General features: G+C 38.3%; 1 protein-coding gene across 1 annotated transcript in view; it reads right to left on the reverse strand.

Annotated features, from left to right (window-relative positions):
• The window catches only part of SLC5A12 (solute carrier family 5 member 12), a 47,994-nt gene extending 28,977 nt beyond the window's left edge, over positions 1–19,017 (reverse strand). Inside the window, exons 1-6 of the mRNA XM_043580837.1 lie at positions 18,331–19,017; positions 8,441–8,506; positions 7,215–7,266; positions 6,303–6,370; positions 1,586–1,740; positions 1,327–1,467 (exon numbers count right to left, since the gene is read on the reverse strand). Of these exons, the coding sequence (XP_043436772.1) occupies positions 1,327–1,467; positions 1,586–1,740; positions 6,303–6,370; positions 7,215–7,266; positions 8,441–8,506; positions 18,331–18,669 (821 nt within the window). The 5' untranslated portion in view covers positions 18,670–19,017. The remainder of the gene's footprint in view (positions 1–1,326; positions 1,468–1,585; positions 1,741–6,302; positions 6,371–7,214; positions 7,267–8,440; positions 8,507–18,330) is intronic.
• Between the last annotated feature and the right edge of the window lie 8,686 nt (positions 19,018–27,703).

Below are 27,703 nucleotides of genomic sequence, written 5' to 3' on the forward strand. Positions count from 1 at the left end.
AGGCAAGGGTCCCTAAACGAGTTTTAATTAAAAAAAATTTTTTTTACATTTATTCAGCTTTGAGAGACAGAGTGACACAGAGCACAGAGGAGGGGGAGAGAGGAGACACAGAATCTGAAGTAGTTTCCAGGCTCCAAGCAAGCGTTCAGCACAGAGCCCGATGTGGGGTTCAAACCCATGAACCGTGAGATCATGACCTGAGCCGAAGTCGGTCACTTAGCCAACTGAGCCACCCAGGCGCCCCATGAATTTTAATTTTAAATGAACTGTGAGATCAAGGTCACACTTGATCTTACATTTTAAGTAATGCAGCTATTTGATAAAGTGATGATCTTGTGTGGAGGATTTGTTAATATTATTTATTGTAATAGGATATGAATATGGTATCAGTGAATTAATGGAATACTAGATAATGCTTTCAATTCTTCCTTCTGAGAATGTGTGAAATATAGAAGTAATATGTGCTCTTTTGGAATTCAAGTTCAAAATGGTGAACCATGTCTCAGCAATGTTATCTTGTATTCAGTCTAAAGAAAAAAACTGCACTGCAAGTATTTTAAAATCAGTTGTGGAAATATTCACAGTGGCTGTTTCTCACTCTAAGAAACATGGAGGTCATCCTGATAAATCTGGGGATGCTGGTATTTGGACAGCAACAATGAGGATAAAATGTCCGGTTTAGATGTAATTCTAGCCTATTGCTTCCAGTTCTGCAGAATAATACATCACTTCCTTCAATCCCCGTTCCAGAGCAGGATGCCTTGAAGGGCTTGGAAAAGGCTTCATAAGTTGTGCCCCTGTTGGAGTCCTTCAGGGTAAGCACGCCCAGCAAGACTGGTGACTGCTAGCTCAGCAAGAGTTGAATTGGCAGAAGCCCTATTATGTCTTACCTCATTACCTTGGCTTTCCTTTTTTTAAACCTGTCCTTGGAAAACTTAAGGATATTTAAAAGAAAAAAAGTGCTCAAGAGACCACAAGCTGGATCAAATAAGTGATAGGGGCCACCTCATCACAGAAACTGTAAGTAGAAAATCTATGCTACCTCTGCATTGTCAGTCATGGCACCTGATTTAACCCAGTAATTTCTCAATAAATGGAGGTAACAAATGATGGAGAGCAAAGGCAGGCAGACACAAGCTCAAACTCACTTCCCTGCTGAGATGGGAATAGTAATGCCTGCCTCAAAAAATTATTGAAATGGTTAAATAAATCTTTCCATTTCTCTGTCACACACACACACACGCGCGCGTGCGCGTGCATGCGCACAAGCATATAATAACTACCCAGTAAGGGAAAAGAAAACAGAAACGTTTATCTATAACTTACAGTTTTGCATGTTTTTCTGTTTTGCAAGAAATGCATCGCTGTATGGTCGACTGATTAACCCCATAGATCCCGAGCCATGTAAAAGTTCCTCCCACCGAGATGGTCCAAAAAGTGTGCCGCCTGAGAGGGTCCACATCAAAGCTGTGAGGCACAGAGAAGTAAGTAAACAAAGATGCTCTTTTAATGCCAGATATTATTTTAGTTGTTGAGGTCATGCAGCTAAATTTTATAAAACATGGAAAAGTAGTATTGGACATACTCAAATATATTTAGTCGAGATCCATTTGTTGAATGCTCTATTACATTGTGTAAGCCACCAGCATGAGCTGATCCTTGAATGAGAACCGTTAAGAATCCCACAATCATGACAACCATCTGAAATGCATCTGTCCACACCACTGCTTTTAATCCTCCCTGCAATGGAGATAATGGATGTGAGTTATTGAAAAGGAAGGCTACAAGTCTTCCAATTCTTTACAACCTCTCCGCTGATGCAATCTTTCTCTCTCTTTCTTTCCTTCCATTTCTTTCTTTTCCTACTTTCCTCTTTCTTATTTTCTTCTTTCTTTCTCTCCCTTTTCTTTCTTTCTTTCTTTCTTTCTTTCTTTCTTTCTTTCTTTCGTCTTTCTGTCTTCAATAGTCACTGAGGTATTTTATGTGCCAAGCACTATGTTATGCATGGGAATAAAAATGGCAAGTAAAAAAGACAGGTTCGTTATTTAATTTCATAGAGTTTATAACCTGGTGGGAGACCAGATACCAGACAATAATATAAGTAATTATTTAAGATTGTGGACAGTGAAGTTAAGAAGGACAGGTTACTATGACAGCATATAGCAGTGAATCCTGACCTGGTCTTGAAGAAGTGGCATTTGAAGGATGGAGATGTATGGCTGAAGAAATGAGAGAATGCTGGAATATATAGATCGAGATGTATACAGAATGCCCAAAGGGAGGTTGCTGAATTTGCTAGAGGCCAGAACACACAGATTTTGACAAGTCTACTTAAATGATTTTTTAAGAGCAGTAAGAGAGCATTAAAGAGGGTGCCACAACTCATTTGGTTGTGTCTGACTTCGGCTCAGGTCGTGATCTCGTGGTTCGTGGGTTTGAGCCCTGTGTCGGGCTCTGTGCTGACAGCTCAGAGCCTGGAGCCTGCTTCGGATTCTGTGTCTCCCTCTCTCTCTGCCTCTCTCCAAGTCGCGCGCTCTCTGTCTCTCTCAAAAATAAATAAACATTTAAAAAAGATTTAAAAAAGACAGCATTAAAGAGATTTACATGATGAGAGATTTTGTTTGTTGGCTTCATAGTGGTGTCAGGAGTGGTTGTGTGGACAGCAAATTGCTGGGCCATGGAAAGAAAAGAAGGAGCAAGAGATATGCTCAGAGTTGACGTCAGTAGTCTGCTCAAGATGACAGAGGTTCGGAGCAGGGTAGAGATGGAAAGAAGTGGGTGGATTTGAAAGATATTTGGGAGGCCAAATCAATATAACATGTGAATAATTGAACACAGATTTTGAGGGAGTGAAGGAATTGAGGACAATCACCTGGGTCTGGTTTATACAGTATGAAAGTTATTTTTTTTAATTGAGTGACAGTAAATAAATTTGGGGGAACTGAGATGGTACAAGGCTGAGAAAGAAGAAAAGAAAGAATGATAGATTCCAGACATTCCTGGAGAAAGGAGCTTAAGAGGTAGAGGATGATCAAATAGCAAACAAGGCAGTCTCTCCAGAGGATCAATCTAACAGTAGAGCTCAGGACAGAGGCATGAGACAAGAGGTTATCATGGTGGTTATCAAACCCGATCCTCTTTAGAGTCACTTAAAGAGTTTGAAAATAAACACATAACAACGTCCCAGCCCCAAACCCCAGGATTCTGAATAAATTGAGGTGTGGGTGGGGCCCCAGTTCTGCATGTTCTCTGAAAGCTCCCCAGGGATTCTAATGTACAATTATAGTTGAGATCACATGGTCCAGAGGAAAGGGGGTGACAAAGAGGCTGCTAGAGTAATCCAGGTGTAGGATCCCTCATGACCACGGTGAAGGTGGAATGAGCAAACTGGGAAAGCTCAAATGAAGTGATATAAAAAAAGTGCTTTGAAGATGAATAAGTACTATGAGAATGGAAGGACGTGGTATTTTTAACATTGAAAAATAGAATTATCATCCCCGGTTACTCCTCCAGAGTGTCAAGAACTTCTGTGAAAAGATGACAGGCTTCAACTTTATCTGGAGAAGAAAGGAGACATCGGGGTTGCCCTATCATTTCTTTTGTAATTAAAATGTAACTTAATAAATAGTCATCAAAGCCCCTCCAGAGGCCTTGCATTTGTATATTGTGTTCACATCCTGACATGAGGAATAATCAATACTTACCTCCCACCTGCCAATTAGTGGTATTTTGATTTTCTTTAAAGACATTAAGGCTTCTAAACCCAAATCACAACATCAGATTTTAGTGATATGAAGACCAAATGTCAAAGATGTCAGTTTCCAGAGGCTACTTGATATTGGTTATGCAAAAATATGCATAAAGCTGAACTTCAGTTAGACATGACGCAAAAGAACAAAACACTTTATGAAATGTACATCAAAAGGCAGATTATAGCCACCATGAAAATTTCTCTGACTCTATAACTCTTTCATACAATGAGACACACACACACACACACACACCACTGATCTATAACCCTGATCATGAGATGTCACTGATGTATTTAATCAGTCTGTGATGTTTGAAATCTAATGTTTACCTCAGTAGATTGCAAATCCCTGAATGGCAGGAATCACTTATTGTTTTAATCTTCCAAAGGTTATCTTGGGTACGCTATGCATTCACAGGATTCTAAAGAGTTTGCAATATGAGCAACAAGTGTTAGATAAATAAGCCACCATTGTAGTGAGATCCAGCAGCCTGTAACCTGGCTAGAGAGAGAAGAGATGGGACCCAGGTGTGCTAAGGGATTATTAAATGGGCGGGTTGATGCACATCAGGAAAGATTTCCAAGACTAGGCTAAGAAGCTTATACTTTATCCTGTGAACAATGGGAAGCAAGAAGAGAACTGGGTCAGTTAAGTGGCATGACGAAATGGGTGATTAAGATTAATCTTACAGGCATGCAGGGTGGAGGGAAGCACTGAAAACAATTAAGAAGCAGTAAATTTAGTTCATTCTAGCTTATTGTAGTTATTAAAATATCCAGACTTGTTTCTGACATCTTACTTTTTGGTTTCTATTTGTGCCCTATTTTTTTCTTTTCCTTTTTTCTCCTCTTGCTTAAATCACTTGAGGTTTTTGTTTTGTGTTGTTTTAATTCCGTTTTCCACTTTGACCATTCTATTTAAATGGGATTTCTTGAAATGTTGCCATAAATTTTTAAGTTAGAGTCTACATTTAAAGAATGTCTTAATCCCCAGCAATTCAAAGATTATAAAACCACCAAGTCTGATTACTCTCTTCCTGATTTACATGCTATGCTGTCCAAATGAGGGTTATTCTTTTTCTTAATCCTCAAATTACATATAATAGTAACTGGTAGTATTGGTGTATTTTAAAATATTATAAATTATAATATATAATATATTGTAATATAATGCATAATTAGATATGTAAATTATACCATACTAAAAACATTATTCTTTATCATTAAGCACCAAAAACTGTTTGACTAGACTTATTAAATGTTTACTATTTTATTTTCTTATCATTACTTCCTCCATCTAAAACTGGATAGTTTTCCTTCTTCCCACAGTACTTCCTCTAGGTTTTTCTCAGGGGAAGATATATTAGTGGTAAATTCTCTTGGTTTTTGACAGTTCCTGAAAGTTAGTTTTTTGCTGAATATGCAATTATAGGTAGACAATTGTTTTCCATCAATGCTTTGAAAATATTATTTCACCATTTCTGCCTTCCATTATTGTTGTTAAGGAGTGTGCCTTGCATGGGTAGGTGCCTCGGAGCAACTAATCTGTCACATATGGCCCGATGTACATGGACCAGGAGCTTATTTTTAACCTAGGTAAGAGATATGTGTCTGGGATAGAATGAACTAGGGTAGTGAGAATGGAATGAAAAAAAAAAACAACAAAAATCAGTAGTGCAAAGAAATGGTGGAATTTGAAATGTATGAAAAAGACAGGGGCATTTTTAAGTTGTATATTTTCATGATGTATGTTCAAAAAGTATCTGACATGCACACAATACCAAACTCCATGGATGGTCTGCTCTATGATAATATAGGATGACTTTATTTTCCTCTACAGAGGAGAAAAGAGAATCCAACTATCTGAAAACTGCCATATTTTTAACTGGTTCCTTACAGCCTCTGTATATGGTTGCCAATGACTCCGAACAATGAAGATTCTCTTTGCAGAGCATGATAAATAACAGATGCCCAGTGAATGTTTTTTGAACTAAACTGATTTTAACAATTATATAAATATGTGCCAATACCACCCAGCTTCCTTGATTAAAAGCCGAGCATGTGTTAAGTCAAATGTCAATGTAATCCAAGATTATCCATAAATAACAGACAAAAGCTCTGGAATCCTCAAGTTTACAAAATACCAGCATCCTTGATCATTCATACATGCATTTTGTCTTTCTCAATCACTAGGCAGTGAAGTATATGCTACCTATAGTTCATAATTACTGTTAACAAGCACATTTTTTTCTCAGCAATTGCATATGGTCACTTATCCTCTGATCAAGGAGGTACTTCTTTCACTAAATCTTTTCTTTGCCATGACTTTCTCGAATGAGCCCAGAACCCCAATTCTGCCAACGGTACTGAAAAGAAATTTAAATAAAACAACAGCACCTTCCTCAGGAAACTGTGACGGATAAGCCAACATATTTCTATTGAACTTTGGAATAGTAATTTCTGCTATAAATAGACACCCTGTTGTTGGAGATTTGCCCTTATCCCTTATTAGGAGTTGGTGCTAAATACTTTTTCACAGTTAGATACGTACCAGGGTACAGTAGAAAGTGCAAACAATTCCTGTTGCGAACACAGAGCCCCAGAGATCAAACCCAGTCACTAGAAAAGGAGAAAAATATTGAAAGAAGTTACTCTGAGAAAAGTAGAAGAGCAAGTTATATGAGGAAAAAGTCACAATATTTTTGTAAATGTTCTTCATGGGCAAATGGAAATCAAATTAGAATTTTCTCTTATTAAATTCACCTCTGATAAAGATTATGTTTTGCATTGTTATACTTCAACTCCATGTCTAATTTTTAGATAATATTAACGGCCAAGGTTTTTCTCCTAACATTCTGCAACTTCAAGTTTTTGTACCAACTTTTTCTTAGCAGATTTTGTCTGAGTGCTTTGAAACCACCTGAACATCAGCCATGTAAATATTTCTTGATATAAGTACATAGAATGATTAAATTAAATATTGAATACTTCTAATATTATAGGTAACATTATGAAATTTATTTTAATTTTTAAATTTTTTTGTTTCTAGGATCCTATTCTCTCAAAAATGTCACGTATAATTCTTAAAACAATCACTACAACTACCTTTTACACCTATATTCAGATCAACTACTTCATGAAATCACTGAGACAGGATCATCATTATAAACTAATTTAATGATTATGTGCATGCAATACCAAAATCGTCACCCTTTCAGTGATTAAAAAAATAAACAAACAAAGGGCAGTCAAACTTGGTGTTTGAAACCACATTGGCAAAATGAAGCAACTAATGATTTCCATTATTTTCAGTTTTGGAATTTTAGAGCTTTATGTTGTGACCACTGCAGTCGTTAGAGCCCCCTAACCACAGGAATGTCTCCCCGAGATGTATGCATATTTCTCAAGGTGTATGTAAGCATACGGACAATGGGAAGTACCCACAGGAGTATGGGTAACTCACCTTGATTGAGTGCCAGGGCAGGGGCATACACCACCACTCCTGTGTAGAGAATCTGGTGGGGAAACAAGAATCAGGTGAACAGTGTGAACGGGGACACGGAAGAGAGAGCTGCCTCAAAGTCTCCTTATTGACCTCAGAGAGGTATCTCCCTCAACATGTGCACTAGACATGTCACTGGAAACCACTCTAATCTTGAAATCATCGATCACTGTCATCAGTTTGCAAAGGGTTTAATAAGCATTCGATGGAGGAAGAGCATTGGACTTTCAAGAGTGCTATGAATGTTGAGATTTTTATGGCTAGATATGGTGTATTTCTGAAGGATATAAAAATAGGCTTCCAGGTACGTTTTTGATGTAAGCTTTCTCCACCCCCGCCCCCGCCTCCATGCATATATCACAATGACTCAGCCTCATGTTTGCAGCTTGCTGAAATGAGGATTTTAGAATGGAGAGAGTACAGTGCAGGGATGACTATAACAACGTGGGTGGGCTCATCTTTGGACTCCCAGGATTGTAGCCACTACACTGACGGAAATGAGTGCAGCCCCATTTCCTTTTAAATGGGATTTCAACATTTAGAGACTGGTGTGAGGGTTTTAAAAGGCAAAGGTGTATGGGCATGTCAGGGAGTGCTGCTTTTGTCCTTTTCTCTCTCTTAAATTCTTCAGTTGGTAAGTGGGAGTTTTGATTAAGAAAGGGAAGATTATTTTCCAGCAAAAAGTACTTGGTGAATCATAGGAAGTGTACCAACAGCGTGCCACACTCAAACGGGGGGCAGCATGAAGGAGCCCAGAGCCTAGGAAGTAGGAGAGAAGTCCAAAAGTGTAGAGAGGGAATATTGTCTTAAAATTATTTTCAGCAAAATGGGCATTCCTGTTTCAACACAGTTCACCAGTGAAAAACCAGTTACTGGACCATTTCATATCCAAAGCAATGTTTACAAGTGAAAGAAAAGTTTTAAATAAAATGCTAACGTTTTTTTCCTTTGTGGTTTCTAATATACACCTGTTTGTTATTTATTATTTGGGTGGATATACGGGATCTGTACAATGTGGATAACTCTCAATGTAATCACATGTCTCACAAGTGCTATCCTTGGAAGAAAGTAGTTTCCTCTTGGCGTTAAGTCTGTCCCTTAGTTTCATGAATTGTCCCCTGAAGCAAACAAACCCATCTCTTTTCACCCCACACATTCTGCATCTGTAGTGGTCCTCTTCCCCTTACCGTCTGCACGATGTAGATGACAGTGGCTGCGTAGCGTACTGGTTTATTGAATCGCAGTTGTAAGTACTAGAAAGAACAGAGAGAAGGACAAGCAAAGAGTCAGAGTTTTACACAAAAGCTGCTCAGAAGATTCTCGTATGATCTCCCTAATTCCAATCCTTGCCCGTCCATTCCATCAACCATACATCTGGCACATTGGTTCTGCTACAGCAAGGTTCTAATCATGTCACTCTTTTTCCTAAAATCGTCAATGATTATCGTTGATAAAGTGCTCGTGCACACTGGGTATTCTCTACCAATATGTGTATATATATATATATATATACCCTTCCTACTGTAAGTCATTCCACTAACCCTCCCATTGTATTTATTCTCCACATAAAATCACTGTATGCTATTCAGTCAACACGCTTTGTATTTCTCAGACTTTTTTTTTGTTTGGCCAGACCCTTCAATGTGAGAGAAACTCTCCCCCCAACCCATTCACCAATTCTTAGTCATCTTTCAAGAACACTGGCCCAGCAGCCATGCCTATTCCTACCTATACTTTCTCCTTTGAGCTCTGGGAGCAATTATATTACACCATTTATTACATTAAACTTGATCACCTGCTGTCTTGCGTATTGATGTTGGATTCATATATCTCACTGTATCTGTTCCTTAAGGCTACTGTATAACAAATTACCACGGATTTGATGTGGCTTAAAGTAACAGAAATGCATTCTCTCGAGACTCTGGAGACCAGAAGTACAAAATCAATTTCACTGGGCCCAAATCAAGGTGCTGGCAGGATGGAGGCTTTAGAAGAGAATCTTAACTCACTTAACGGTAAAATAATTTTTATTCCTGAGACTCTGGTTCCATCACTTCCATCCCAATGTGTCTCTATGGTCACATTGCCTCATCTTCTGGCTATCCTCCCTCTATCTCTGTCTTAGAAAGGTACATATGACTGCACAGAGGGCCTACCTGGATAGATCCAGGATAATCTCGTTTTAAGAAGCTTAATTTAATCACATTTGCAAAGACCTTTTTTTTTTTTTTTTTAAATCATGTAAGGTAATGGTCACAGGTCTAGGGATTAGAATATTGACTTTTATTTTTTAGAGGGGAAGCGATGCATTTTTCAGCCTATCATACTTACTTTCCCTGATACATGTAAACAGTGTTCTATTTTATTCACTTTTATTTTCATCTTTCATATATTCATTTATTTATTAAATAATTATTACCTGACTTCCTTACTGCATTCTGACATACAATAATACCAAATATGATATAATCTGAACCCTAGGGGATTTTACAGATTAAAGGAGATGACCAATAACAAATTTATACTAATAACAAGTGATGCTTCAGGTATGATATGTTCTAGAAGAACTACCAGGAGCTGTGCACATGTTAATAGCTGGATCTGGTTTACTGTTGGAGGTCAAGAAAGGTCTTTCTGAGTAAATATTCTAGACTACACTAGCATTTGTCTTCTCCTGCATAATAAACATGTACGGAGTGAACAAAATAAATGTGAAAAGTAGAAAATGGGGGCACCTGGGTGGTTCAGTGAGATAAGAATCTGACTTCGGCTCAGGTCATGACCTCATGGTTTGTGGGTCTGACAGAGCCCCACATCAGGTTCTCTGCTGTCAGTGTAGAGCTCACTTCAGATCCTCTGCCCCCCTTTCTCTGCCCCTCCCCTGCTTGCTTGCTCTCTCTCTCTTTTTCTCAAAAATAAATAAATATTTATTTATTTATTTAAATACACACACACACACATATATATATATATATATATATTTTTTAAGTAGAAAATGTGACTTGAGGTTTCAATTTCTTGGTAGTAGTTTCGAATTGGTTGTAATTCTGTCTTACCTGCATTGAAAAAATAATTTTTTGTTAAATCAGAAGTTAACTACTGGTTTCTTCTTTTCCTGGAAATGATAACTAACTGTTGCTTCAAGGCATAAAATGGGTCCTTCTTTGAAACCCTAAAAGTAACTCCCTTGGCAGAACTGTTACTCAACTTCATACTAATACACATGTCCCAGTTTACCCTGATCAACCCTTACTCCAAGAAAATACCATATTCTTTGCAGACCCTCTTTCTTCAGATGATCGATTCAGTACACTGTGTATGAGTCAGGAATAGTCTAGTGGGTGTGTAACTAAGGGCACCAAATATAAGGAAAATATTCTTAAAGAGGTAAGGAAGTCAGTGAAGAGTTAATTCTCAGATGTCATAGGATAGAAAATGGTGCAAAACTTTTGTGGTGAAGACAATTTAGGTTCAAATCATATGCCCTTGAGAAGATTCATTTACTGCACTAAACAATGGCTTTGTTTTTCTAAAACTGGTGCTTATAAGGCTCAAGTGGCATAGTATATGATAAAGCCAAGTATAGCGACAGGAATATAATGGGATCTTAATGACTGTAGTTGTCACTGTGGATGCAACACCTGAATTTATTGGCGCTCACATTTCCAGTACATGTTGATGGCATCTAAATGCACCTGTGATCATTTGCTTATGGGCTTTATTTCAGCTCTTGCACAGGGAAAGCTAGAAGTGCTTGGGGGTGTTATTGGCCAAAAGCCAGTGACAAAAGGGAGTTAGACAAATAAATATTCTGGCTTCTTTGCCATTGAGGAAGGACAACCCTGAGACATGATCCATATGTCTCCCAGAGATCCTCAGTAAGATTGAACCTCAATTGCGCACAGTGGTGACCTGCTCAAAAACGCACCTTCTATTGGCTTCATTTCCTTCCATTTCCTTCCTTAACTGCCACTTGCTTCGCTATGTGCAATGAAATTACTTCCCCCCAAAATGGTTTGCATTCAAATCCTTGTCTCAAGGTTTGCTTCTGGAGGAATGTAATTTAAGGCAAGTATAATCCAACTGGCAACCTTAAAAATGCTCGTGAAAAAAAGGTGTATCCTGCTGATGTGAATATTTCCCCCATCACATAAAAGAACTCAAGGTAGCCTGCTGGAGGATGAGATCAAGTGTAACATAGATAAGCTGTCTTGACTGAGTTCCCCCAGACCCACGAGCCACTAGTCAACCAATTAGCTGATGGCAGTCATATACAAGGTCCTAAATGAGACCAGGAGGAGAACTTGACTATTTTACTGGACTCTACTGAGCCTAGACCAAATTGCTGATCCATAGAATTGTGAGCAAATAAAATTATTTTTTAAGAAATTTATTTCAGGGTGGTATGTTGCACAGCATTAGATAACTGATATAAAAAATCATACCAGGAGTGGGAAAATATCGTAGTAAAGCCCCAAAATATTTGGTGTTGACTTTGGGACTGGATGGCACTGAAGTTTGGGAAAGCAAAGGGGAGATTGTTCCTGAAAAATGAAAAGACAGTGAAGAAACTGCTACAGAAATCTGGACGAAGTCAAGGGTTTTAACATCTTTGTTTAGTTTCACGAAATTCAGTCCATTCAGTCTAACCTGAGAGGCAGTATTGAGAAAAAATATATGTGAAAAAAAAGATGTAGATCAAAAGTAAGACTCCTTGAATTCTAGGTTGAGCTTTGCCACTGTCTCACTCTGACCTAACCCTCTGGTTTCTCTTACACGAGACAAGAGAGACAATTCCAACTGCATAAGTTTGTATCTGAATGAATGCATTTACCCAGTCTTTCAATTAGCTCCTCCCTCCGTCAATGGTCCTCTTTGGTGTCTATCTATCTATTGCTACAGTCTAAGTAAAAATGAAAGTTCAACCAAAGGGTTGCATGCTTCTTGCCCGTTTTCAAAAATAGCACAGGTGACACTTACCATCATTATATTAGAATATTTTCAAAACCCCAGACCTGATCAAGCTACATTCTTTTTTTTTTTTTAATTTTTTTTTCAACTTTTTTTTTTTTTTTTTTTTTTTTGGGACAGAGAGAGACAGAGCATGAACGGGGGAGGGGCAGAGAGAGAGGGAGACACAGAATCGGAAACAGGCTCCAGGCTCCGAGCCATCAGCCCAGAGCCTGACGCGGGGCTCGAACTCACAGACCGCGAGATCATGACCTGGCTGAAGTCGGACGCTTAACCGACTGCACCAGCCAGGCGCCCCAAGCTACATTCTTTTCTATCTCAGTAAATAGTAAGTCAACTTCTTATGTTGGTTCAAACTCACAGAACATGGATTCATTCTTTACTCCTCTCTTTCTCTCACTCCCCACATCCAATTCATACAAGAATCCTGGTGCCTGTGCCCACTTTCAAAATATAGCCACTTGCATCATCTCTTACCACTGCAATAACATCAGCTTTTGCCTGGGTCACAGTAAGAACCTCCTAACTCGACCTCTGGCTTCCACAGTCAAAACCTTAGAATCATTCTCAACATCCAGCTAGAGCAACACTCAAAATACAAATCACATCATGTCACTCTGTCGAAATGCTGTAATGACCCATCTCACAGAGAGTAAGAGTCAATCCTCACAATGACCTAAAAGGCTTTATAGCATTGGTTAAAACCCTATCAAACCCTGAATATCCATTTTAAAGCAAACATATTATAACAGCATTTACTATACTGAAATAATATTCAATAATGACATCTTACACCTACACATCTAATTTCTGAAAATTTAAATATAGTTTCTACAACACGACAAGTGTAAAAGGAGAATTAAAAGGGAACAAACTTACCCTCCAAAGTATGTCATCTATAATGCTTAAAAACCACTATAAAGGATGATATTTTAAGAGCAGTAGCCTGTGCCTTCTTATAATTAAAAAGTTTGGATTAAAGAAAAGTAATTCCGAAGCCATTTAGTTTTTAAGAAGTCCAAGAAAAATGAGAAGGCAGGCAAACACCAGCCTATAAACTAGTGCGAAGGGCAAATAATAACAGACTGTATTTATTAGTGTGTGATAAGAGAAAGAAGGAAATAATTTTAACTGAAGTGAAGACAACATGACGAGACTAATTATAAACTGTCCAAGTAGAGATAACAAAAATGTATGATATTGCAAATGAGCTGAGCCTAATTTATAACGTGAGGGTGAGAACAATTCCTTATGCTTTGACACGGTACAGAATAATGATAATGTCACACAGATGGCACATCTTAGTCTCAAAAATCCCACTTTATATCAAACCATTTAAATCAGTTGGCTATTGCTGTGTAGTACTCACCCAGAAACTCACTGGCTTCAAAACAAAGGACATAATCAACTATTCTGCAATTAAAAGAAAAAAAAAACTAAAAATAAAACATTTAAAAAAGGATTTAATATTTTTCATCATTTTTTGTGGAATTTCTGGGTTATTTTTCTACTTGCTTCCCCAGGCCTCTCATGGGGCTGCGATCAGCTGCAAGGTCAGCTGGGTGAGAAGGTCCAGATGGCCTCGTTCACATGTCTGCTAGGTGTGTTGGCTGCTGGATGGGGTGCCTCTGTTCTCCTCTCTGTGTTCACTCATCCTCCAGAAGCTAGCCCTGCTAGCCCAGCTTCCTGACATAGCAGTACCAGAACAGTATTCCAAGAGGGCAAAACCAGAAGCTATCTACCTCATGAGGCCTAGGGCCCAAATACACACATCACTTCTGCCACACTCAATTGGTCAAGGCAAGTCACAAGGCCATCACAGATTTAAGGGGTGGGGAAACAGACCCCACCTCTTCCAAGCCTTTAGCACTTTAAAGACCCCAGAAAGGATATCTATGGATGGATAGCAGGGAATGGAGGATGAGCAAAGAAATGTAAATTCAAGTTGCTATAAAGAGCTTAAGTGGTATAAATGTGGGGACAGTAACAACAACAACAACAACAACAACAATTATACAAACCTCTTATGCAGCATTTACCATTTGCCAGGTTCTGTTAAAAGCATTTGCATGTAACACCTCATTGACTCCTCACAGACATCCTTTGAGGCAGGTGCTTCTATTATCACTATTTTACATATGTGCAAATCAGGTACAGAGAAGTTAAGCGATTTTCCCAGTCATGCCACTGGTAGGTGGCATCACTAGCATTCAAAGTCAAATAGACAGAGTCAAGAGTCCATGCTTTTAATCCCGGCACCAGATTGCCAACTCTTATAAAGCAAAAGCCAATCCTCAACTCATATGCACTTTACACAATCTGAATTTCTTATTATTAGGGTACTCATAATTTTAAAATATGTAGAGGGCAGGGGCACTTGGGTAGCTCAGTCGGTTGAGCATCCGACTTTGGCTCAAGTCATGATCTGGCAGTTTGCGAGTTCGAGCCCCACATCAGACTTGCTGCTGTCAGCGCAGAACCCACTTCAGATACTCCATCCCCCTCTCTTTCTGTCCCCCCGCCACTTACTCTCTCTCTCTCAAAAATAAACAAACACTTAAAAATAAAATAAAATATGTAGAGGGCAACAAACTCTATAACTTAAAATCAATGAAACCCTTGCATTTCCTGTATCTGTATTAATTTAATAATTGAAAGGCAGTCTCAAATCTCCTCAGTTACGTATTTGCAAGTGGTTTAATGTAGTAAATGAACCACTTGACTAAAACCAGTTACAACCAACTGTGTATTGAGTAGCACATCTGGAATGGATTGCTCAGTAAATTTTTCAATAGTTTCAAGACAATGTTTTTCTTCCATTTTAATTTGGGGAAAATATACTAATGTATAGTGTGTGTGTGGATAACTTTTTATTTTAAAAAGTTAACATTATTATGTAGCAAAGTACTACTAATTTCCATTTGCAGTAGCTTTTGAACATGAGGGCATTAAAAAATCGCTAAACACACGGTACAAGTATTCATTACATATATGCGTTTTACATACTGCAAGATACCTAGTGTCCCTGCTCATGCTCCCTAAATTTCAGTAGTGTCCCCCACTCATTGCCAAATTGCTCCATAAATATTTAAAGCTCCCTGTGTGTGCCACCACACCCACTAAAACTGCTACTCCTTGTAATGGGGTCCTCTACGTCTTTGATCTCATCTTTCTCTTTTCTCCCCTTGGCTCACTCTTCTCCAAGCACACTGATTTCCTTGCTGTCCTTCAAACATGCTAATCACACTCCCCTTTTAGGGCCTTTGTGTCTGTGGTTACTTTAGCTTGGGGTGTTCTTCCCTCCTATGGTGCAATTGCTTGCTTTCTAGAGGTCCCCACTGAAACAAATGCCTTATTATCATTGAAGTCTCACTTAACCACCCTATGCGAATTATCAACATTCTGCACTCAAAGCAGAACTCCTATTTTCTACCTTATTCTAATTACCTTTTCTCTATTGTATTTAGTAGGGCAGGATATCATTGTGATGCAGCATTCAATCTCTAAAGTTAGACTGCCCTGGGCCCCCCCTCCCCCTCCCCCACCCAGTTAAGCATTCAACTTTGGTTAAGGTCATGATCTGGCAGTTGGTGGGTTCAAGCCCTGCATCCGACTCTGCGCTGACAGCTCAGAGCCTGGAGCCTGCTTCGGATTCTGTCTCCCTCTCTACCCCTCCCTGGCTCGCTCGCTCGCCCTCTCTCTCTTTCAAAAATAAATATGCATGTAAAAAAATTAAAATTAGACTGCCCAGGTTTGAAAAACTGCCACTTGCTAGCTATGTGACATTGAGCAAGTTACTTAACTCTATGTGCCTCATTTTTCTAGTCTGTTAAATGGAGATGATAATAATAGAACCTATCTAAAAAGGTTATTTGAAGGCCAAATGGTTTAATACGTGTAAAGTCCCTAGAGCACTGCTCAGCACACAGCTAAATAGCAAATACTTTTCTGTTATGACCGTCCTACATAGTATGTTTATTGATCACCTTCTCTGCTATAAAACAAGTGCCATGAGAGCAGGGGTCTGACTCAGTGCTTCATCTCTAGGACCTAGAGTGTGCCTGGAACATAGATGCTTAATGAGTATTGAATGGACTATTGAATTAGTTGTAAAAATGATTTTCCACATTTGGCTATTTTTTTATATATATAATTTGAAAAGCTCTTTTACACTTAATGAAACCTTCATGAAAGAAGGGAATTATGATTTCCTACATGGAAGCTGAAGGTGATAAACACTTGGTAACTTGCACAAGGTCATCCTATTATTAAGTAATGGACTTTGAAATCGAATTCATGTTTTCTGACTCTTCTCTCTCTATCCCTTGGTCTCCCTCTCTCTCTCTCTCTCTCTCTAGCAGTTACCTAGGGGTTTTTTTTTGTGCTTCTTATTTTTTGTTTTTTGTTTGTGTGTGTGTTGTTTTTTGTTTTTTGTTTTTTAATGCTAGCAATGCCTTTGGGAGTCAAACCTTAATAGCTGATTGGAAAAACCAAGGATATATTTATGTTTTCAGCAATACACTGAGGAGCAATGAGGATATGTGTATATGTATTTTAGGACTAAGTATAAATTTAGTCATTTTCCCTTGAACGACATCCTAAATAGTAACTGTTGTATTACCTAATTCTGATTACCTAGTTTTGGTGGGGAGGGGAGTTAGAGGTTAGATATTTGGGGTATGATTATCTATGGAATCATAAGTTTTAAAACCTTCTGGAAAGTTTGTGCCTAAGTGGCTTTTGAAGTCTAGAGTAATCCTTTATAATCATTTAGTTTAGGGAGATAAAAAAAAAAAAAGAGGTCTTTTAAGAATCCTCTGCTGTGACTTAGTAGGGATGGTACTGGGTAAGGAAAATAAATACCTTTCTCATAGAAAACGACTTAGGATCATGCTTAAATATTGGACACACAAATTCAAGTTTTAACATGCTATTTTTCTAGAGAATTATTGCAAAATCAAAACTGCCTCATTTTCTTTTCATTAACATAATCCCCTTACTTATATCATTTAGCATTACCCCCCATGGAAATATTTTCTAATTTTTTTTTTTAAAATTACCTTTTCTCCACTGAAAATTGGAGGATAGTAATAACTTATATTAAAGTATTCAGCTCTATTATATAATGGAAAGGGATAAAGACTCTCGGTAGGCTCTCGGTAGGCTTCATCTACTATACAATTTCACTAAGCCATTTATCTAAATCTCAGTGTTCTTATCTGGAAAATGACAATATTTACAGTATATGTTCTGAATACTTTTTAGAATAATGATGTCAATAATACAAATAATAACATTAACTCTCCCTCATTGAAGCTCTCCTACAACTCAGGCAATGCATAATGTGGTTACAGATAGGTTCTCATCTAACCATTGAAATGCCTCTGGGATTGGCTCCAGACTTTCATTTTACAAATGGTGAAACAGTTGTGTGTCAAAAGGTAACCTTGTCCCAATAAAAACAAAATGTATTTTTACTGTGATGTGTTATTGTCTTGAAAATAAATGTGTTTTTCAACTACAATGTGTTATTAAGACGATATATGTTATTAGAAGAAGAAGAAAAAAAAAGAATAACCAAAAATGTTCAAATGGAGAGAAAAGAGCAACTCCTTCCAAAGTAAAGAAGAGAATGATGTGTTTTGAAGTGTTGGGGTTCAGAGCCAATGGCCAAGAAAGAATTCTTGAGATGTCTTCAGTGCAAAAAGGTGTTTTTTGGGTTTTTGTTTTGTTTTGTTTTGTTTTGTTTTGTTTTTAAGCATGGGAGCAGGCCAGGACCCAGGGGCAGAAAGAGCTGCCCTGGGGTTGAGAGGAGTGACCGATTATATCCTTGGGAGCTGGGGGAGGCAAAGACAGGGGAAGTTTCCAAAAGGACTTTCATATGTTAAAGGAGACTCATAGGATCCTCCAGGCCTAGCTATTTCAAGTTAAGGTTATTTTACCCTCTAGCAAAGCATGAACAGAAAGACAGTTGGGAGTTCCTGGAGAAATGTTCTAGTCCGCCTGCCTGAAGTATTTGTCAGTGGGCTGCAGGTTATAAGAAAATTTAATTTTATCTACATTTCTTTGTGCCTTTGTTTCCCACATCAGGTAATAGTTGTCTTACCTCGTAAGTGCTGGTGATGCCAGATCTGTAGAACACAGGGAGAAAGAGCTCTGCCGTGAGGATGATGACAAATGCGTAGGAAATAAAGAAGAGCAGAAACGATGCCCCAAAGCGATAAACCTCGGAAGGGGTCCCTAGGACAGTGACAGCTGACATGAAGCTGGCTGTCAGAGACAACGCTACAGGGCCAAAGCTCATTTGCCTTCCCCCAACTAGGAACTCCCTTGAAGTTGCCTTTTTCCTCTCCTTGATAGCAAAGAACACCCCAATTCCAGAGGAAATGACAAAGAGGGCTGCAAATACGACATAATCCCAAACTGCGAAGTTCTTCACCTCCATGCTGGGAGCTATGGCACCAGAAGGTTGCTTTCAACCGGGTCTCAGGGAGGTTGTTTCCAAAAGCAAAACTCAGTACAGTAGACGTTTTGCCAAGAGAGGAGGCTGTAATTTTCTGAAAAGATTGATGAGCACAGGTACTTGAGTGGATCTTCAGACACCAAGTTGTATTCAGAGAAGACCTCAAGAGTTGTCTACGAAGAAGATTCTGGTAGTGGTATTGGTACCAACAGATGAGAACTTGAAATCTGACCCCAGCCAGTAGCTGTCTGCTGCTGGACTAAAGCATGTGCCACAGAGAAGGAATTCAGATGTGTTCTGAAATTAATAACCATGGGGGTGGAATGGACTGGCCAGATAACATGCTCTTTTATCTTCTGGATTTTTTTTTTTCTGACTTAAGGTTAAACATTACTGGGGAAACAATGGAAGTGATACAAGTTGACCATCTCAGCATTTTAAATTAGTGAAATGGAATCTGTAATACACATCACCACCCTTAGTGGTGTCTTACCCCTGAGCAAGGGAGGGTGGGGGATGGGTACCTGTGGTTGCCCGAGGCATCGGGTGAGGAGGGAAAAGCGCAAAGGACTGGTATTGAGGAGACCTTTGCTCAAGTTGGCTCGGATAGTAAGCAAGCTGTGCAATTGTTGGCAAATTGTTTAATCTTTCTGAGCTCCATCTGGAGCAAGGGGTAATAAGACCTTACAAGGGTTACTAGGAGTCTTTCAGTGTCTCAAACTTGCTGATCTGTAAAATCTGTAAAATCTGTAAAATTTTCCTGATCTGTAAAATGAAAGATAATATCTACCTCATTGGCCATTATTTGTGTTTATAGTAGGGTACTCCTGAACAAATAGTCGTTTCTCTCTTGACTCAGAAAATGGATTTACCATTTTTTAACTGTTAATAAAGCATCTGTAGTCCTCAGTTTTATCTCCCAGTCTCCCCTTCGTTTGGACATTTATGACACTTGTACCCAGAGGCTAAGTCAGAGTTAGCACTCCGACAAATGAGAAAAGGAAGGTGAAAATCCAGTTATAGATTCCTGTTTCTGATCTTGTTAGACTGCCAATTGTTCTGAAGTGTCCCCAGCAAGCCTCTGGGGCAACAATTTCTCCATTTTGTTCACACTTTCCCTCTTTCTCAGTGGTCTTCCCTGACCCTAGCTCTACAAAGCCTGGTCATTCCACAGGGTCTAGTTCCTGTCTCCTCTGCTCTGTGGAACCTTCCGACTCGCACCTGCTCTGTCTCAGCTCCTACGGGAAGCAGCCTCCTATGATACTCACTTTGAATTCTGAAAGAATCCTCACCTATTTTAATGAACGTATATGAGGATCTGCTTGAATTGGTCAGTTGTTGTAGATGACTAGCTTCTGGAAGATATAGGCACGAGGCCTGGTCCAAAGTGCCCAGGAAATAGTGGCCACTATAGAAAATAAGGATATAATTAAAAAACCAAAAGAAGAAAATATAAATTATTCAATATGGCCCAAACCAGAAAGATTGTCTGTCAAACAGAGGAAATTCTGATTTTGCTTTTGACATCTGTATAAAAGAATAAATCTTTGATTATTTGTTTAGCCTGGATACTGTCTTCACTCCTGACTTTGCTCCATGGATTTGAATTAGGCCACAGGAAGCTCTGATGGCCAAAATATGCTTTTAGTTACAAATAAATACTCTGGTTACAAAAAAGTCTCTGCCTGGAGCTATCTGCGTCCTGTTGTTAAAATTCTTTCTCTAACTCTGCAGACCTGGTATGATCAGTTTTAATGGGAAACTAGGTCTTTAGTATTTTTATTTTAACCGAGGCTTTTAATTATTTTTACCATAAGGTATTCTAATTATATAACAGGTTTTTGTTTGCAATGGTCTCAGCAGAAAATCAGAACTCTGGCTTTCAGAGACTTAACTACATTATACTTTAATATTAACACCAACTAAGTGTTAATATTCAATCCACAAGGTGTGTAAACAACTTGTTCAGGTCAGGTGAACACGTGTTCGCAACATTATCATTATATCTATGAGGTCCCAGGGTTAACTACCAGAAGCTTGCAGCTGACGAGGCAATGAGTGCTGCTGTTTTTAATGAACCATCATCAAGAAACAGTATCGTCAGGGTGCCTGAGTAGCTCAGCGGGTTAAGCATCTGACTTTGGTTCCAGTCATGATCTCGCGGTTTGTGAGTTCGAACCCCTCATTGTGCTCCGCCCTGGTGGTGTGGAGTCTGCTTGGATTCTCTCTCTCTCTCTCTCTCTCTCTCTCTCTCTCTGTGTATAAATAAATAAAATAGTATTGCCTACATAACTTCCATTTGTCTTGGATTTCAAAATAGTGAAGAAGCAGAATGGTTAATTGTTTGACATGCGGAGGAAGCTGCATGCATCTCATAGTATAATATTCCTTGCTTTCAACATTTTGCTGACTGTAAGTCACAGTGTCAACTTATTAATTTCATTCTCAGTTATTTCCCATTTTTCAAAAATCTTTTTCTCCTTTTGGTAACATTCAATGTCTTCAAATTCTCTGTTTCCCAGTGAAGCTCACTCTATGCAAGGTTCATGATGATTGTAAAGCATAGAACCAATTTATTAATAACTTTTCAGGGAAAACAAAAGAACCAGCACACTCAAATGCTATATCAATTAGAAGGTGCATCCCTATATCAAAAATATTAACATGGAAGAGAGAGGAAATGTATTTCTTTGATCTGAAGAAACCCCAATATCTCCAGCTCCCTTTTGCAGGTGCTCCAAATGCAAACATTTGTGCCTTATTCCTTCGTATGTGCTGTGACCTTTTTTAGAAGGAAAAATATCAAGGCCTGCCCTCCCACACATTCTTCCCTAAAGATGCTCCACTATCCAATTTACCCACCACCTAACAGGTTAGATTTGTTGTTGTTACCATTAATAGTCTCCTTAGTATAAAATAGTTCTGCATCTTGCTTGGAACAAGTTCTAATGGGAAAAAGGAAGAGAATTTGAGAAAATTAAATGCTACCAAAGGGAGGAAAGGGCGAAGAAACTGGCAAGACCAGACACCTGGGGGAATGGTGTTGGGGACGTGGAATAGGAGTGAAGACAGAGTACAGGAATCTGACTAGTGGCACAGACATCTCTCAAAACCAGTATAAGGAGAACCAAAGGGATTCTAACAATGATAGTAACTCATATTAAATCTTATTTTTTCTAGCTTACTGAGATATAGGTAACATATAACATTGTATAAGTTTTAGACATATAATGTAGTGATCTGATACACTTATATGTTGCAAAATGATTATCACAGTAGGGTAAGTTGATTCCATCATTTCCCATTTTGAGGGCAGTGGGGGAGAATATTTAAGATCTACTCTCTTATCAACTTTTAGGTAAATAATACTGTATTGTGAACCATGTTGTGCTGGAGTGTAATTCCCTTTTTTTTTACCTGCAACCTTTATGGAAACACTGCTACATCACTGATATTATATTGGTGTTTCAACATTACACTAAAGGGAAAAGATGTTGTGTTCATCTCTGGATTCAACATGGGGGATAAGGAAGAAAAACTGTTGAAGGAAGTATGACACCTAGGGGAGACTGAGAACCCAGAAGAAACAAAAACTGGAGCAAGACCTCCTGACAATCTTTATAATCTTGGCCACTGAGGCAGGGAAGACTACTTGGTATCACAGTATATCAAAGTCAGGAGATTAAGCTTTCTTGTCTCTGTTTTTTGGTCTTGTGTTTGTGTTTTTGCATTTCTTTCTTTTTCCTTTCCTTCTTTCCTTTCCTTTCCTTTCCTTTCCTCTCCTTTCCTTTTCTCTTTTCCTCTTTTCTTCTTTTTCCTTCTCTTTCTTTCCTTCCTTCCTTCCTTCCTTCTTTCTTCTTCTTTCTAATATTAAAAGAATTTAAAATTCTTTTATCCACCTAGGGCCCCTGGTGGCTCAGTCTGTAGAGCTTCTGACTGTTTATTTGGGCTCAGGTCATCATCTCCTAGATGGTGGGATTAAGCCCCATGTGATGGTGTGGGGCCTGCTTAGAATTCTCTCTCTCCTCACTTTCTGCCCCTTCCCTCATGTGTGAGCACATGCATGCTCTCTCTCTCCATCTCTCTCTCTCTCAAGATAAATAAACTTAAAAAAACAACAAAAAAAATGAAGGGTGATCTGAGAAGGTTGGAAGATTTGGGGAACCAGAAGTTGACGCTTGAATTTCATTTACGTACTTTCACAAGGAAAAGTGTTCCCAAGCCCTACCATAATATAATGGAAAACACTTACCTGCAACAAGAGACCAAATTTCTTTCTCTACCCTGACTTTAAGGGTAGATTTTGTGCTGTTTTATCTGGTTCTTGGTTATCACATTTGTAAAAAGTGATGGTATATCATATTAATAATCAGAAACTTAGATTAATGTAAGTAACTAAATCACCTTTTCAAGTCTGCTTAAATGTCACCTTCTTTGATCAACCTATTTAAAATGCAAACAATCACTTCCAAATCTCCTTTTTCTGCTCTATTTTGTCTTCAAAAATGTATTCTCTACTAATATACTGTATAATATCTTAAATATCAACATCCCTCCACTAAAGTGAAAGCTTTCTAAAGGGCCTTGTCAATTTTGTTCTCTGAGGTACTCTCAGTACCTAGAAGTTTCTGTCCCATTGTAGATACTCAATAAATTAAATTAAATTGTATAAATTCTAGGGATCAATTACATCTTCATAACCTATGTTGAATTCCTGTTTTACTGAGAAAAAAAAGGAAAAAAACTCAAAGAAAAATTTTCAAGATTTTTTTTAAAGCTGAAATATTGATATACCTCCATTCACATTTTCCACATAAAACTGAAATGTGTATTCTGTCCAATCAAGTTCCCAAAGTCACTGTAGCTAAAAGTGACTGTAGTTAAAACTTCATTCACTCATTCTCCATGCACTCAGCAAAGCTGAAGAGGTAGTCACTCAAGCCTTGAAGAAGCAAATTTCAAAGTCCAGCAGATAATTTTACTTAATATTAAAACAGACTACTGGCATCGCACAGGTAGAACATTCTAAAGGAATATCCAGTTGGAAGGGCAAATGGGCAAGAGGGTCAAGGTCCTTCACTAACTGCCCTAAGGACCAAAGCAAACCCTCCATTATAGGATAGCAAAAAGGAAAAACACTTGCATGATCTGCTATGGGCTTGATTTGCTACATAGGCATAAAGAAAAAAAAAATTTCTTGTTTAGTTCAGGCTTCTAGGCATTAAAATAGAACTTTTGAATAAGCTTTGAAAATGAGACAGAATTTGCTTGTGTCTGACTCTTTCATATTTGATGCCACTTTGGTCCTTCTGGCTATAAATCTGTAATTTTGTTAAAAAATAAAAAAATAAAAATCTGTAAAAATTAGTGTCAATAGTCTCATTTTACAAATGGAAATTAAAAAAGTACAGAAAAGGGTTTTATCCAAGATCAAGAGCAAGGTCATATAGCTGCTGAGCAGTGGTTTTAGACCTGAGCACAGCCTGGATAATTCTGAAATCTATGCTGTTTGTGCTATTTCTGACAAAGACATTTTCAGCTTACTCACTTTCCAGGTCTAATGGAGAGACTTTGCAAAAGCATTGAAGAAACATCTAGGTTTTTCTGTCCTGGCAATCTGAACAGTGACAATCAGTACATCTCCAGTGAAATACAGCAGTGATAACCAAGATTCCTTGTGGCCTGCAGTACTGTCATATTCTCAAGTAACTTATAAATAAATAAATGAATAAATAAATAAATAAATAAAACTTCAAGAAAGTTTTAATATTAAGTGACTTTTATTATTGAGTCTCTTTGGAAATGCACTTGAACAATATAGTATAGTTGGCAAGTTCTTTTTACTTTTTTAAAATGTTTTTAATGTTTACTTTTGAAAGAGAAAGAGAGAGACAGAGTGTGAGCAGGGAAGGGGCAGAGAGAGGCAGACACAGAATCCGAAGCAGGCTCCAGGGGCTGAGCTGTCAGCACAGAGCCCTACGCGGGGCTTGAGCTCACAGACCATGAGATCATGACCTGAGCGAAAGGCAGACACTTAACCAACTGATCTGCCCAGGCGTCCCTATAGTCGGCAAGTTCTGGTGTAATGTTATCGTTTACCAAGGAAACTCCTTTGTTCCTAATTCCGTATCAATTCCAGGTTTTTCTCGACAGCCCTGCCACCATCAGATACCACTATGAATAAATGACTTTTGAGTATTTCATGAACATTTGTCATCACTGGGCATATACAAATGTGTCCTGGCCTCAAAGGCAAGATTAAAAGAAAACTGCAAATATGTCGTGCAATGGTAATTACAACATATAGTTTTTCTAATAGTGACTCCTTTTATTGAAGCTTTCTCTTGGTGCCTCTGCTTATGGTTTTGGGATATACTAACAGACTTAAACGTGAGAGTCAAGAGACAGACACATACTTATGCGTCAATAAGTGGAAGGTCTTATTATTAATAACGAAGACTGGAGGATTTGAGCCAGAGCTAGGCTCACAGTTTTGCTCAGTCATTTATAATTTTATCTCCTTAAACAAGGTGTTTCATTTCTTTGGCACTCAACTGATCATCTTCAAAATAGAAATAAGACCCTTTTTCGCTAGACTGCTGTGAATATTAGGGATAAGATAAACACAGGGTTTGAACATCACAAAAATTTCAAAACTGACCTCTGTCACTGTATAAGTGACAGCTGTCACATTTCAGCATTTGTACTTGAAACATACAACATTACTCTGGAAAGAATGACGACTATGGGGAGACAACATAGGAGGAACCATAGTGTCAGTTGTAAATATTTATTTCCCAATTCAGGGGAACAAAAGTCAGATTCCTGACTTGGAGTTTTCCTGGTTTTTGCTTTATTCTGTATATGCAACGTCTAAATTACCCAAATCCCCCCAGTTTCATTGCTCCGATATAGTTTATCATGTTAGACATTTTATATACTTTTTCTCTTTCTTTTTAAGTGAACTTTTTGGATCTTTGTATTTTGTTCTTACAAACGTGGTAAAACTTGTAGCTCAGCTGAAATCTGTCGGGCAAGACTGCAGCTACCTTTGTTTTGTGATTCTGTAGATATTTGTGGCCCTCATGGCTTCTAAGTAACTTCTTGCCACTTTTGCACTCTAAAAAGCAAGTGTATGGCCTATTTTACAAATAAATGTCTTAAGCTTTCACAGATCAGGATTATTTCAGTCCCCTCATGAAGCCAAAAATGTTATGGAATATCATAACAACTAGGACTTCAGGAAGAATGTGCAAGAAAGCACATTTGCAGGCAATCTTGTATTTTAAAATTCTAGAGGATTAGAAAGAAGCGTTCATGGAAAAACATTTATAATACCAGTGCCTTTGCGGGACAAACATGGGTTCAAGAAGCTACTTTCTTTTTGTATTAAAATATATCTTTGTATGGAAATGGGTATGTGGATGAGATTTTCATGTGTTTACCTACTACATTTCAAGTTCAAAATCCCACTCTTTGTCCCTGCCAAGTATCTTTTCAAATAAATAGATTTTGCTTGAGGTTTGTGAGGTCTGTCAGGCGTAACTGAGGTTTTCCTAATGGGAAAGCATGAGTTTGTAGCAAAACTTATCAACTGGGAAAGAGATGATACTGTGACATTTTTAACCATAAGTACTTTTGATAACAATTTTAGGAAAATATTACAAGCCAAAGAAATGCGCTATGTTTGTTTTTAAGAATTCATCACCAGTACAAATTAACAGGTTGCGTGCAGCATAACTGAGGAAGGACGGTTGGGATGAAGAGGTGAGGGCACAATTAATTCCGAGATGTTGAAGATATCACCAGGTAAGCTATTTCTCCATTTTCAGTATTTTTAAAAATATTAGATCAAAGGAATTTGGGATTTGAAGTAAAAGGAATTGAGTCTGACACCAGTTCTACTGCTAATCTCCAGTGTGACCGTCAGCAAAACAAATAAAAAGACGTTGTAGAGGGGCACCTGGGTGGCTCAGTTGGTTAAGCGTCTGATTTCGGCTCAGGTCATGATCTCAAGGTTCCTGAGTTTGAGCCCCTCCTTTGGCTTTGTGCTGACAGCTCAAAGCCTGGCGTCTGCTTCAGATTCCGTGTCTTCCTCTCTCTCTGCCCTTCCCCCCACTCGTGCTCTGTCTCTCTTTTTCAAAAAAATAAATTAACATTAAAAAAAATTTTTTTTGAAACTTGTAGAATGAAGATGATCCTACCTACCTCAAAGAGGCTGTTTTGAGGTTTCCTTACTATTATGTATTATAAACTGGAAAAGCATTACAGGGTACTGGCATAATGCCTTTGGGGGGAAGGGAGAATAATAATAGAATCTTGAGTTTAGACATGAAATGGAACTGGATTGCATTTTCACTATATTATTTTCTGACCATGCAACTTAGCTTGATTACTTAATCTGTCTGAGTTTCCTCTTCAGTAAAACAGGAATACCTGACAGGGTAGTTATGAGCTCATTGTCTAAGGCAGTGTCTACCACACAGTAGTTTTTCTATACATATGGTTTCTTTCTTTCTTTCTTTCTTTCTCTCTTTTTTCTTTTCTATGGGAGTATTAGCATGGATTCAGTTTAATAAAGCAAGCCTTTGTTGAGTGCAAACTACACAAAAGGGTCAGAGTGAAGTGCTCAGAAAGTATGCAAGGCAAATGAAACCTGGTTCTTACTCCCAAGATATCTATTATCCAGAAGGGGTGTGGAGATGGGAAGATAGGAGGGCTGTTTCTAAATAAAGACTTCATGTAATTTATGATCCATTGTCTTAACTGGGACTACTATTAGTGAAAAAGGTAGTGCTATGATACTGGGGCAGAGATGTAAACTGAGGCTGTCCCAAGCAGACCAAGACAAATGGTCACCCTCTATACAGGGGATAAACAGTTGGGCACTAGAAAGTGAGAAAATAAATTCAGCTGAATTCCTTCAACTGCCTCAGGGCAACTTTTAAACCAGAGATTGGTACTTTGTTTCTGATCACAAGAGGTTGCAGAATGTTCTGGTTTCCAGCCCCCACTC

This window comes from Prionailurus bengalensis, chromosome D1 (assembly GCF_016509475.1).
Source record: "Prionailurus bengalensis isolate Pbe53 chromosome D1, Fcat_Pben_1.1_paternal_pri, whole genome shotgun sequence".
Classification (NCBI taxonomy): domain Eukaryota; kingdom Metazoa; phylum Chordata; class Mammalia; order Carnivora; family Felidae; genus Prionailurus; species Prionailurus bengalensis.